The sequence below is a fragment of the Acipenser ruthenus genome, chromosome 1 (genome assembly GCF_902713425.1).
Source record: "Acipenser ruthenus chromosome 1, fAciRut3.2 maternal haplotype, whole genome shotgun sequence".
In the NCBI taxonomy this organism is placed as follows: domain Eukaryota; kingdom Metazoa; phylum Chordata; class Actinopteri; order Acipenseriformes; family Acipenseridae; genus Acipenser; species Acipenser ruthenus.
Window position 1 is genome coordinate 44,206,844 of NC_081189.1, and position 14,854 is coordinate 44,221,697.

General features: G+C 35.8%; 1 protein-coding gene across 2 annotated transcripts in view; it reads right to left on the reverse strand.

Moving 5' to 3' along the window:
- The window catches only part of rorb (RAR-related orphan receptor B), an 80,316-nt gene extending 65,711 nt beyond the window's left edge, over positions 1–14,605 (reverse strand). Inside the window, exon 1 of one of the 2 annotated variants that reach the window (XM_034034159.3) lies at positions 14,359–14,605. In XM_034034159.3, coding sequence (XP_033890050.1) covers positions 14,359–14,365 — 7 coding nt within the window. In that variant the 5' untranslated portion in view covers positions 14,366–14,605. Of the gene's footprint in view, positions 1–13,353; positions 13,625–14,358 lie in introns of those variants that run through there. The other variant, XM_059025596.1, reaches the window with a different exon arrangement.
- Between the last annotated feature and the right edge of the window lie 249 nt (positions 14,606–14,854).

A 14,854-nucleotide genomic window follows, 5' to 3' on the forward strand; every position in this document is an offset into this window, starting at 1 on the left:
ATCGGCAATACAGCTACCTTTTGGAAAGGCTGGACCACGCTGATCAACAGCACCAAGAGGTAGTTGCGTTGCATGTCGAATTTCTGCACACAATAACAATAGAACTGCAGGTGCCTACCCCAGCTCCCGCTGAGGTGGGCACCCATTCTGCTGTGCACAGTCCTGCCGAAGAGCTTCTGCAGCGCACAGGTGTACGGACATGTACTGGTGACGGCTCCATGTCCACCCGTACAAGTTCCACCAGTTGGTCAAACGTAGCTCAGATGACCCGAAATGTTTCAATCGATTGTTCGTCAGAGAAAGACTCGTGAAGCACAACCTCCTCCCACCAAACAGAGGGATGATGATGCGCCCGCATTCGTCTTTCCTGCCGATACACAAATAGAGGTCTGTACATACGAACAAAGTGGATGAGGGTGTCTGCTGGAAAGAAAGCACTAGATAAGAAAGCAATAGATGCACGATTCCTTTCCTGCAAACCCATTGCATGGGCCTGAAGGAGTTCTTCCCATACAAGACTTAATCTAGCCAGTGTTTGTCTGCGTCTTCTCCATTCATTCATTTTTGTCGCAACTACATTGTAAGTAGGCGTATGATTTTATATACCCTTATAACTAATTAGCAAATACACACAAATTATGTATTTATTATATTAACAGTGTTTGTGTAAGTTTCCACATTTTCTGCATAATTTTAATATTTCAACAAAGTACCTGTGTTTGAAACCAACACATCATGAGTTGTTTTTAATATATTTGTTCCACATTAACGCATATTTGTGATTATTGAACGCATAATCCTTTTGTTTAGCACATTAACAGTTACGCAGTTGGCTAAGACTAATATATATCAGTGTGTGAAAGGACATCAGTAGCCGAAAAAACATAAGAAAAGCAGTAATGGGAATTGGTGAGTGCTGTCGGTTTTTGTACACATACTACTTCTACCATTTCTAGAAAAACGAATTCTAAACAATAATAGTAATAACTATTATTATTTTCTTCTTCTTGGCAGCATGAACTGTTTTAACTGCAAGCCTTTTGCATTCTAGACAGATGGGGGGTAACCTTCTCTTCATCTCTCCCTAGCGCGTAAAGCCTCATGTAAACCCCTATGCATTATTTGAACGTTATACTTTATCGTGCAGCATCTCTTTTCAGCACGTTTGGTGATATTTAAATAAACCCTAACATTATTTTATTATTAATGAGGTCGTTTGCACTTGGACGACTAAATTCTCTCTCTAAAATAAACTCTTGTGTAAACGTGGAAGTAGAACTGTCATGACCAAAAAAGCGCGAGAGATCTGTTGTCACGCTTTTCAGTTTTTGCTTGTAAACTGCCCCATTGATATTCTTTATCCGTGGCAGTATAGGGATGACAGATACAGAAAGCACTTTAGAGTCTAGTCAATTTTTTTACCTGTATACCTGTATATTACCTGTTTTACCTGTATATCTTTAGTGAGCATGTTTTAACGTTGGAGTAAAATACAATTATATATATATATATATATATATATATATATATATATATATATATATATATATATATATTACATTTTATTTGAAACATATCTGCAGACTGGTTTCAGTTAAGAGCAGGTTATATAATCACTTTATCTAATCAAAATGCATTAAGAGAGAACCATAGTGGAACATGAAGTCACATTCATAACTTCCTGCTGCGATACATACTTGTCGAGATCGATTCTAATGCACACAGACCAAGGAAAATTTGATCCGATAAAGAAACAATATAATTCTCTGATAAGTCTCTATATACATATGAGAGAGAGAGAGAGAGAGAGAGAGAGAGAGAGAGAGAGAGAGAGAGAGAGAGAAAAACACTAATCCAGTTGTAATGAAACTCTCCAAGGACACTCTTTGGCATAGGTTGTTGAAAGTATCACTACAGTATATGGTGGTAAATAGATGCTGTCTGTCCAGTTGTCTGTCAGTGGGTGTAGATTTTAGTAATCTACTTTTTCACATCACTGAGAGGTTTAATTTTGTTTTTACAGCCATGAAGGCAGACATGCTTGTTTCTATCATTAAAATAATCACAGAATATCAGACTTGTCTCAGTGAGCAATATCCTGGATTTATAAATAACATTTTGTGGCAGCAAAAAGTTATTCTTGCATAGGAAATGCAAAAACAAACAAACAAAAACATTGGTTATTATTATTATTAGTAGTAGTAATCGTAGTAGTCGGATCACCAATAACAATTAAATTGCAGTTGGTTGAATGTGAAATATATACCTTTTTCATAAGCATGATTGTCTCCGGCATTTCCTCCAAAAGAACAGTGTTTTTCCGACAAATACTTGACGCTCTTTCGGCATGTTCCGTTTCTTCGGCAATGATTTGATGTTGTGAGCACCAAATAAACCAAAATAACACAGAAAGCACAGCACAGCCACGGCATGTAAAGTATTATCCATGTTGGGCATGATGGAAAAAGTTTTTTCAGAGAGAACTTCCACTCTAGTAATCAGCAAGAGAGCCGAGTGTGTTTGGAAAAGTGCAACATGAAACCAATAAAACTCTAGTCTGGATGAAGCTGCAAGTGAACCAAACAAAATTAATTTGAATGCACCTTAAAAGAAACTCAAGTTCGCTTGATTTTTTCTGGTGTGAAACGAACCGAAGCAAACTTGAAAAAAATGTGTTTGTCTGCAAGTGAACCATGACTTTAATCACTTGTAAGTGAACCAGGTGTGAAATGCCATAAGTGTATACTTAGATTATTTAACTATGCATCGCCAATGTTTCCAATACAGCACTACAGCAGTACTGTATCCTTGCAAGTGCAATGCAATCACCAGATGGGGAACATCAAACATTAGGTTCAGTTGTACAGAGGGGTTTTATTATTATTATTATTATTTGTTTATTTAGCAGACGCCTTTATCCAAGGCGACTTACAGAGACTAGGGTGTATGAACTATGCATCAGCTGCATAGTTCACACACCCTAGTCTCTGTAAGTCACCTTGGATAAAGGCGTCTGCTAAATAAACAAATAATAATAGGTATTAATGCTATATTTACTAGTACTTTTACAGCCTGAGGCCTAAAGACACAGCATATTTGATTCTGAGGTATGGACCCTAGACTCGTTAACGTTTCAGTGCAACAGTTCCTGCACTTGAACTTATTATTAACTGAGTGGTAATTTCATTTTTGTAATTTGACTTTATACCAGATTAATTGTTTATCTACAGTAACTAGCCAAAATAAGTAGATATTTTCTCTTTAGTTAATTTACTTGCTTCTGACATCACAAGTCAGTGTGTTTTTTTCGTTAAAATTACTACATCTTTATTTCATTTATTGATCAGTGACTAACATACAATTACTGTATAAAAACTTGTCACAACAAGATGCATTCCATACTCAATATAGCCACTGGCACTGATGGGTTATAAAAGCACTTCACCAGAACATTTCATTTATTTATTTATTTATTTATTTTTACTTTTAACGCAATTATTCTGATAACATACAGCTGATAAAATGCATACATAAAGTGCAAAATGAGTTCAGAAATATTCTGAACTTATTCAATAAAAAGGGCACCAATATACAGAAGCATGACAGGACCATTTGCATCCATACAAATATCAGGAACAGCCATTAAACTGGTTTAAAACAGTTAATAGAGATGCCTGTGTATTTATTAATAATAATAATACTAATATAACTACTACTACTACTAAGAAGAAGAAGAAGAAGAAGAAGAAGAAGAAGAAGAAGAAGAAGAAGAAGACCGCATCAGGGAATTATACAGCTTGGTATTACTATTCACTGCTGTGACCATATCATTTTACATTCATTGGATGGGGTTAAAAATATAGCTTATTCTAATGTAGCTCGAAATGATCTTGGTCTAAACGGCAAAATCCATAGAATATAACATTTGTTTACAGTCCAACCTGCATTAAAGTGGTTGTAGCTAACAAAATAATACCACTTTTGAGACACCACCCCAGACTCTCTCGTTCATATTACGTCAGAAGAATATTCCTGGTTCCTGCTAAACAAAAACGGCTACATCTGCAGGTGGACACTCACAGTTAAAACAAACAAACTGCCACTCGTCAGACACGTCAACAAAAAAGTCGCCCTACATCCCAGAACAGTTCCATGTTTACTACCCAAAAACAGAAGTACTGGGGAAAGTGATGGATGATTCTACAATTGCCAGTCAAGACAACTCAGCATCTTTTCACAGAAAAATGGGTGTACAGAGACCTGTCGGACGACCTAAAAAAAAAAAAACTGACGCAAATTCAAGTGAGCCCAAACAAGCCAGTATTCTGCAGTTTGTAACTGAGGTAGTTTGTAAATAATTTCCAGTGATTATGAAAATTGAAAAGGCTACAGTCCTAATGTTTGGTTTGTATTTTTTTTGTCTGCTTAGGATTGCCTGCTTGTTCTCGAGTTTGTTTCAACATGTTATTTACAGTTTTCAAAACATTTACGTAAATATTTTTTTTTTTTGTATAACTATAACTATGTGTACTAATTATGTTCAGGCTCATTTGCTTATTTCCATTTGCTACACTGGCCTTAAAAGTGCAGTTTTGAAAGAAACAGATGTCTTTGCGAACATTTCAAAATATGATACTGGTATTCCACTAGGTTAAAGGTTTGCAAGTCTTCCTCTCAGGTAGTGCTTCACTTCTTTTGTCATTTCACCAAGAGACTGAAATGGTTCCCTATCCTTCAACACCTTTCTTTCCTGTCATGAACCAACCAGCTGCTTCCTGTAATGACTGACATGCTTTGCAGACAGTCACATTCTTTGACCCATGATTCACTGCTGAGGCAGAATAATCTAGTGAAACGTGAAAACTTTCTTTAACCCAGTATAATAACATATACTTATCATGTTTTAAAATTAAAATACATGTTTGCTATAACATGGGCAACACTAAGATGTATGGCATTATTTTGTTAGCTACAACAACTACTTTAAATGTGATGGGGTTTATTGACAGTGGCAGACTAAATCAGTTTTGAAGTAATGGAGCCTAGAACTACTCAGTGATTGCAAACATCTGACAATCCATTAAACTGGCATTTGATTCTATTTAATATTTAATTAATTAAACAACTGAATAAGCCACCAACCAGTATAGAAGGACCAGTGATGAATCTCTGTACACATACATTATTTTCTAATTTTAAACTGATTCTATAAGGGTTATAAAAAACACTTTAGTCCCTTGAGTGGTTGTTGTAAGAAATTGACTGTATTGGTGCCTTTCTCTAAGGGGGTAAGAATCCCGTAATTTATAGCCTGTCGTAAGTAATTTCCCTTCATGAGTGCATTGAGAGCAGATGCAAATTTAATGCATTTATCGCTGTCTATCAGGCTAATATTTCTATACAAGGCTTGTGTAGCCCGTAGACTCATGGGAGTTTCTGAGATAGAATGCTCAGGTGTAGTATTCCAGAAAGAAAGAAAGAAAGAAAGATATCAAATGTTTTAAAATCCCTTTAATTCTCTAAACAAACATTTCCCACCTAAACATTGTCGGTACCTGTACTAGCACGTAAGTCTTACTGCATCATCAACATGAAAATAGTTCAGGTTTTTCTGAATTTATTTTCACTTTGACTAAAGCCCCTTAAACACTGGCACTCCTACCCGGGTCCTGACCCAGGTTCTGGCTACCTGGGTCACAATCCTGCATAGTGTGACACCACATACCTGGGTCGTACCCGGGTTAACCCAGGTCGCAGTGACCTACCTCAGGATGTGGGTCGACACGCTTTGACCCGGGTTGAGCGAGACAAAATGCATGACAGCCGTTTGTAAGCCAATGAAACAACAAACAGCCACGCCTGTGTGAAGGTTTTACTTCCGCAAGGAACATTTCTGATTATTCTGTTTAGTCATATTTTTGTTGATTGAGACACGCCATGAGCCAGACTATTATTATTATTTGTTTATTTAGTAGACACCTTTATCCAAGGCAACTTACAGAGACTAGGGTGTGTGAACCATGCATCAGTTTCAAAGTCACTTACAACAACGTCTCACCTGAAAGACGCAGCATAAGCAGGTTAAGTGACTTGCTCAGGGTCACACAATGAGTCAGTGAGACAGCCGGGATTTGAACCAGGGTCCTCCTGGTTACAATTCCTTTTCTTTAACCACTGGACCACACAGCCTCCTATGGCAGCAGGGATAAAGAAACATTTGCTCTAATCAACATCTGGGCCAACGGATCAATCCAGAGAAGCTTGGATGGAAGCATCCGTAACAAACTGTTTCCGGTGCATTGCTACACGCATTGTGTACTTGCGTCTGTCACCCAGGTCAACCCTGCTTTATCAAAAGCAGTGTGAAATCGCGTAGCCGACCCGCATGACACCAGGTCCTGACCCGGGTAGAGCATGCCAGTGTGAAAGGGGTACTAGATTTATCCTGCCATCACACTATAAATTAAATTTCTGTGCAGCACATTAGAAAAAAAAAACCTGTTAACACCAGTACTCGAATTATGGGACAGCACAATGTAATAAATTATTAAATAAATTATTTAACTTGCAGAGCACACTGCTACAGTTTTGTACTTTACAAAAAAATTCAAGGCTGAAACCTGGGCCAATCCCAGCTTTTGAGACATCTAGTAAACCTATTTGTGACTGTGAATTTTAACCCAACTTTTAGAGAAAAGTTAAAAAGCAGCATTGGTTTGTGTGATACTGATGGTCACTGTAATAGTTAATTATATATGTAAGTAGGTATTTAAGAAAAAAAAAAAAACCACCTGGTGTCTTAACCACAATAAGGAAATAAACTCCCGCTCACAGGTACAATCTCTTGCTGCACTCATTCTACATCCATACTGTGCACGGCCAAAACAGCAGTTTGATTGGTAGCATCTTCAATCATTCATAATGCTTGCAGACGAAACAGCATTTTGTCTGCAGCATCTCCAATCATTCATATTACATTCAGCCCAAATAGGATTTTGATTGGTAGCATCTCCAAGCATTCATACTGCACGGCTGAAACTGCAATTTGGTTGGTAGTAAGCAGTGGCATAGCCAGGAATTAGTTTGGGGAGGGGGGTGGAGTTGCAGATGGGCAAACATTTATAAAAATGTTTCTGCAAGTAAGAATTAACTACACTCCAAACCTGCAATAAACTCGACACTGCTCTATTAAGAACTGTGATGTTTCACCTTACAATCACGTTTAGAATCACTACTATGCAGTTATCAAACTTACAAGTTAAATAACAGAAAGAATAATCTACTTTACCTGATGTTTAGATACCCAAGCCCATCGTTTTTCATTGCAAACTTGTCGAGTACTTATAGGTCTCGGTTTTACAACAGCCGTTTGAAGCATGATTCGCATGGGACTAAAAACCAGGTGTCCTCATTTGGTCTACTAACCTCCCAGATTAGTTTTTGTCAACAAAAGTTGGTAAATTCAAAATGGAATGCGATGTTGTGGCAGATAAGGGGCTTTGTGCATGATTTGTAAACATTGAACTGGGTTTAAATAACTAATTTCATTGTATCTTCTTTTTCAAAGGCTACAATAACCATTTTGTCCTTTAAGTGATATGCATTTCCATACATATCTTCATATGCACCATTAAAAGCATTCATATTTTAAGAGTCGCCCCCAATTTGGTTACGCCCAATCGCTATGTTTTACTGAACTGTAGAATCTCAGAACAGATCGCACCAATTGTAATATTATATTATGGTTTATTATGAAGGCTGGTATTGCTTTGAGGTGAATACCCCGGAAATGCTATATCAATTATAACATAACAATGACATGGTCAATTTGCATGGGAGTAAAAATACACAGGACCCCTAAGTTTGAAATTTTATAGAAGGTACTGATGTCCTGTAAAATAATCAGAAGACCTCTGAGAAAATGATCTGGGATAAAAAATAAATGGACAGTTCGCACTGGACTAAATTTCTCTGAAACCATCTGTTTATGTGGTGATTTTTAATCCGTGCGAATCGGGGTTTAGATTGTACATAGTTACTGGTACACCTGGCGGTCCCTACTGGAAGCACTGGTACTTGAGATGAAAAGTTTGAAAACCACTGGTTTAAAGGCAGAAGGAAATACAAAAATCACTGATTTTTTTGTTCTTTTACCTTTTTCCCATAATGCTAGTATTAGCTGAGGCCATAATTTCTACTGTATATTAATCTTCGACTTCAACGTCTCGTCGCACATGTGTTTGAACAGTACGTGCACACACATTGTCCAATCAAAGGAGTCGAAGGCTGAATCTGTAGTAAAAATGACAGGACTCTGCCCAATCACAACTAGATACGGGTTTGACTGATTTATTTATTTTTATTTTTTGCTTTTTTGAGTGTGCTTAGGCGGGCAGCGACGCAAACAGCTCACGGGTCAGAGCTTACATTGGCTGGGTCGGGGGTTTACCGTGTCGTAGGTGGCTGACATTTTTTTCTCTCCCACGTCGTTGAATAATGAATTTCGGTGGGGGAGGGGGGAGATTCAAACCGCTAAAACCACCTGTCTAGCTACACCACTGGTAGTAAGAGAATGTGTATGCTGCCATGTTCTCTGCAGAAAGCGGCGTTCAAGAGGAATGCAGCTTTGGCGAGTGGAGTTTGTGGAAGCTCACTGAAGCTTTGTTTCCCAAAGGAGGTGTTGATGTTTGAAAGCTGTTATATTTATACACAAGTTTTAAAAAATACAACACAATTCATTTACTTAACCGTTTTACTTTAAATACATAACCAAATATGAAGTTTGTATCTCAAAGTTTTTGAAAGTGTAGCTGTGGTGGTGGATTTGCATTTAATTGTAAGTCTCCTGCCTTCTGTAAGAAAGTCAAGTAAGCAGACACTGGACTCAACAAATAAAGAACACGAAGTCAGGACAAACAGCATCCCACACTGTTTCAATATGGGATAGTAAATATGTTCCATAGGATACCCTGTATTACACAGTAGCTTTCACAGAATCAGTGTTATTTTTGTTTGCCGTAACAAAACAACAAACAAAACACAATTGAATTTCAGGACATCAACCATACCGTTTCTACTGTACATTATTCTCAATATCTATACAGTTGACGTCACCTGCTTGAAAAAAATCATACTTTAGTTACTTTTAAGAATTCCAAAGTCAAAACAGTGACATCACAATTGGTCAAGTACTGTACCTCAGCAAAATATAAAGCAGACCTAAATATCTTGCCTGTGTATGGATTATATCTACAACACTAATAGTCCACATGGAACTAATCCACCCATTGCATAGCAGTTTGAACTTTTTCGTAAAGTTTGTAAAATATTGTTTAAATATATATGTTTAAAATCCTAGTATGTGTGTTCTCCGTCATCATGTTGCTGTTACTGTTTATATAATTATTTACAAGGCTTACTAACTATTCCAGAAAAAAAATAAAATAAATAATTCAACTACTTCTAAAAGGCGGTTTGAAAAATGAGTTAAGAGGTGTGCAACAGTAATTTCTCGCCCCTCTGAAACTGTTTCTTTTTTTTTATTTTCCACTTACTAACTCGCAGTTGCAGTGGGGCATAAATACAGCTGCAAACCTCGAGTGGTCATTACTAAATCCACCCCAGTTCAGAAAGTGATTAAAAAGGGATCGTTTTGCTATAATACTCAGTAAGGATGGTAAATCACAATAAAAAAACACACATAACAGGATAACAATAGGTAACACATTAAATATCATGAAAATATAGACAGTATAAAATATGACTTTAAGTACACCCAGTTGTGTCCATGAAACAAAAGGCACTTGCTGGTCTGCCAGAACTGCAGATTTCTTATTATTGCTGAGCTGGTAACCCAGAGTCTGTTTCAGCAGATAGAAAACACACAACACAAGACAACACAGCCAACTGAGGCATATGCTTTAATGTGTCCCCTTATCTTAGAATTCCAGTCACAAATTGCACTTCTGGATGCGTTTTTCAAAGACACACAAGGAGCTGAACCTAGGGAACAGCACAGAATACCAAACAGACTTTGATGGAGTAATTCCACTGAGGTTTTGCATTCCATGTAGTTCTATATAAAACACCCAACCAGCAACACCCCCCCCCCCCCCTTGAACATGCAAAGACTCCTCACTTCTAAAAAGTTACTACTTTATAATTCTTTAAAACTAGAATATATGAAAACTGTTCAAAACCTTAAAAGACACCAATTTCAATAATATATTCAGTGCTGTTAAGTAACTGGTCACAGTATACCTTTTTTTTGAGCTTTTCATAAAGTTATCAATGGCTTCAGCATGTACTTGTTTCTAGTGTAGAATATAGGGCTGGATATTCCACCTCCCCTAATTGTTTTGTTGAAAATTCCCCTTCATTTAAGGTTAAGTTAAATAATCAAAATCTAAACAACATGTAATATGATTACACATGTAATTAAACAAAAAAAGTAAAATTCTGAAGCACATGTAATAACATAAAGTGTGATAATATCATACTTTTTTGGCCTAACTAAATGAAATGTTGTGTCTCATCATTACAGCACAGGAGGAAACAGGAAACAGTATCCACAACATAAACTCAGCACAACTGGGACTGGACACAGAAAGAGGGCAAGGATTGGCTAGGTATTGAGACCAAATTGCTTCCTCACTTCTTTTAGTAGACTGGTCCCACCAGGGAAGGCTCAGTCATGGTTGCAAAGCAATGTGGAGAAGCTCACAAATACTTATGCCTGTGCTAACCTTGCTCTGTTCATAAATATCAGAGGTTTCAGTTGACAATTGCAGTAATTTAGCTGGCCTTTCCATACAACAAACTTTGGGAAGGAAAAAAAAAAAATCATGCATCTGACAGCTTTGGGGTATGCAAGCAGGCTTTACTTAAATATAAATACTAATATTTCAATATCAAGTTGTTTATTAATTGAAACTTCTATTCAGTTTTGAAGATATATGTTAAAAAATGCCCTTCAAATAAATCTTTTGAGTGAGTAGTTTAGATATGTTTCTACTGGTCGCCAGTCTAGCTATCAACATGCTTGTTAAGAACAACTCCTCCAAAGCTCCATACTGTTTTATTATATCAACATTTTTCATTTACAGTCACATATTGACTTTCAAATTCTATTATCATTTATTTTTTTATTTTTAAGAATGCATATTTATAATAGGCTCCTACACGGTAGGTGACTTTTTAATTTTCTAGTAAAGTGTGGACCTCAGCCTTGGAGAATCCTCATTAGGTCAAACACAGAGCAGGCAGATTCTTGCTGTTCAACTCCCTGCTATTACTTTATGCCAGCTTCATCTGTACTCTCTTGCTGCCCTTTAAATTTTAGGTTTTAACTGATAAAAAAAAACAATAAAACACATTTCTATTGCAAAAATGTCCAAGCACCTGACAAGTTATTCCAGCTCTGCATCGCCATTTGTACACCTTTCTGTGATATAACTGTACCATCTCCTAGCATTACTGTAACAAGGTATGGGAACAATTGTGGCCTCCGGGAACTAATCAGAAAAGACATTGGTTCTTTTCATCCACATGTTTTACAAGAGTAACATTTTGGCAAGGAAACACATTTTCTAGACAAAAATAAACCTTGTTCTGTCCACACTTTGAATTGTACAGCTTCAAAGGTTCAGGTTACTTCCTTTTACTGCATATGATCAATAAGCCATTGTATCTCAACCATGCTAGCATGGTTACAACATTTAGTGTTATGTACATACACATAGTACGTTTTCAGTCAGTGTTTTACAAATAAAACCTTAGCAGCAACACCTGTTTTCCAAATTTATCTTTATTTTGTGGGTCACAAAATACTTGTAACTACAGTTTTTTTTCAGTTCAACCAAAATAATGGTATCGACGTATAAAACAGGTATTGCTCACAGTATAATCTATATTTCTTTATGTCTTCTTATGGACTGGTTGACGTGACTATTTAGTGTACACAATAACGGGTATCTGGGAATCAGTAAGACAATAAGAACGTTTTCATGACTGTGAAATGAATTGTTACTTAAAGTCTAAAGTCTGGCCATTAACTGTTCTAACATCTACCCAAGCCCATTATTTATCCTACAGATGTGTTCAAATTAAATTAGATCCCTTGGAAATCTTTACCAGATGCTTGTTGCCTATGAGAAACCATGGTTCAGTTAATTAATATAATTGGCAATCCAGCAACAATCTTACAAGACTATTTAAACTGCGTTTTGACAATTATGTGAGCAAAGCATCAGCACACCAATTACTGTTTTAGCCACAGACATTTCTTTGCCCTCCATTTTTTGCTATAGCGCATAGAATGGATTAAGATTGACTGATTCGAGACTAACAGCATTTCTTAAATCCACCACAACAATATAAAATGTCTGTGATAATGTTCAGCTTTTCATGTCACTTTTTTTTTTAAAGGCGAGCATCTAAAAAAACTGTAGATTATTTAATACTATCTACATTTATTATTGAGATTAATGCTTCGGTAAAAAAAGATTTAAAAAAAAAGATTTTGTTTCAAAGTTACTTAGTAAACTTAGTACAACCTGTAACAGTAAAATAAACAGTAAAGACTGAATTAAGTATGTATTAGACCCACTCTGAAATGACAGTTAAGCACATATATTAGCATTGCAAAAGTTTTATCCCATAAACGAAATTGAATCTTTACTAAGAAATTGTATTACGTACATGATGCGCCAGACATTACTATACGTTGTTTTACAATTTACAGTACGTATTACGTTAGCATAATACATTTTATAGCATTATATTATTATGTTAGATTTGTTTTAGTAAACAACATGAAATAACCTTTCACATCACAAATACATTGAAAGTTATATTTACAACAATATTTACAATATGTCCGTTATTTGTATACATTATAATTATTCAAACCTGTCAGTTTATTAAATCGCGGATTACTCTCTTCCAAAATTGTTAAATTCTTAAACGTATTACATTCAACAAAAAATGTTTTCACTTTACAACAAAAATGAAAAAGATAAAAAAGAGATTAAACTCATTTAAACATTACTACTGCATCTGCTTGAGAAGATGATATTTTATTTTTATTTTAAAACATGTTACACCAGATTTATTAAATATGACGAGGTATGAACACTTGTATGTATTCTAATTTACAGTAGTCTATATACACGAATTACCCTTTTTAACTTTAAAGTAAGTGAAATATTGCAATATTCCAAAATTGTTATATTTATTGTAGTTTTGAAAATATAGCCTACCTTCCTTTATAGACTTTCTAAAAGCAGAACATGTCTGTTTACATTTTTGTGTGGAATGTAATAAAAAAAAAAAAAAAAAAAAAGTAATACCCACCTCACAATTATATTTTTTAATTTGTAGCACAAGACGTTTTTTGTAGTTATTTTTTAATAAGGCCTGATCAAACCAATTCACCACTTTTAAAAAACATTTGATCCAATCAACATTAGTGTGCGCACGAGAAAAGGCAATGCACTGTTTGGGGCTTAACGTCTGTCTGTCGTCTCAGCACTGATGCTGCACTGAGAATCTTCAGGAGTTGTGCTTTAACTGATAGAAGTAGGTCAGTAGAACACATGACAAGCAGACCTGTAGATACTTTCTTTGCTTCTAAGGATACCTGGATGTTTCCAGACGAAAAACTAAATTACTGATAACCCCACTTAATGCTTTATATATTTCCAATGTTTACTCACACAACTTATTTAGTTTTGTATTTGCATGCCCCCCCCCCCTTTATTTCACATCCACTCATTATGCTATTTAACAAAGGAAAAGCACCGCAAAGAATAATTTAAATACTGCATATAGAATAACATATATGGATATGACATACACAATATTATATCTATACAGAACACACACATATATATAATGTGTAAACTACAGAAACTATGTCATCACATGTTACTGTGGATGTTTATGTAGTGTATTTGTTATTTTGCAAGGCGCAAAGCATATATACGTTAATTCCCTGTTGCGCAATGTAGTCATAATCCACATTAAACTGAAGATGAAAGTAAAATAAGATGGTTACAAAATAAACTAGGAAAGGAAAACCAGACTTCATTGACTTGTCACATTATGATAAACTTGCACGCCGCCTAGTCTTATTTGGCCATCAGTATGCACCTTATTGGATGAACCCAATCTTACAGCGATAATAATAAACTTAATATATATATATATATATATATATATATATATATATATATATATATATATATATATATATATATATATAGCGAGATGTTATCAGAGAGTTTTTATAACTCGACTATGTAATAACGGGTAGAGTTTACATATTTCACTATCTGTCAGAAACAGTTGTGTCCTTACCTCGCATGGTGACGACTCTCTTCTCAATTCAGTCATGAAGATAGAAACATAAACATTAAAATACAGAATCCTCAGCAAAAGTTTAGTATCAATAGTTGCAGGAGGATGTTAGATTCTGGCTAAAACCATTCCAGAAGGCGTTGTGTACAGAAAATCTGTGTTTCTTAATAGTGGTCGACAGTTTGAAAGAATAGCATATGGGTTTTCACATGACATCTCTGTCTGCAGATCCCAGTGTGATTTTCACTGTTTGCAGGAGTGAGGAGAGAGCTGCTGAGAGGCTTATAGCAGACAGGATTGGACAGACACGTCAAGCTCCTCCTACTTTCTTTACCGTCTCCAATCATCAACTTCAGGTCTCTTTAGGGACACCGTGATGTCTAAAAACACTGCAATTTAAAACGTAAATGAATTTACCTGAAAACCATGTTTTTACAGAGTGCAGTCAGATTTGGACCTGAATGAATGCGTAAAGAGCGTATTACCAAGACTGGAA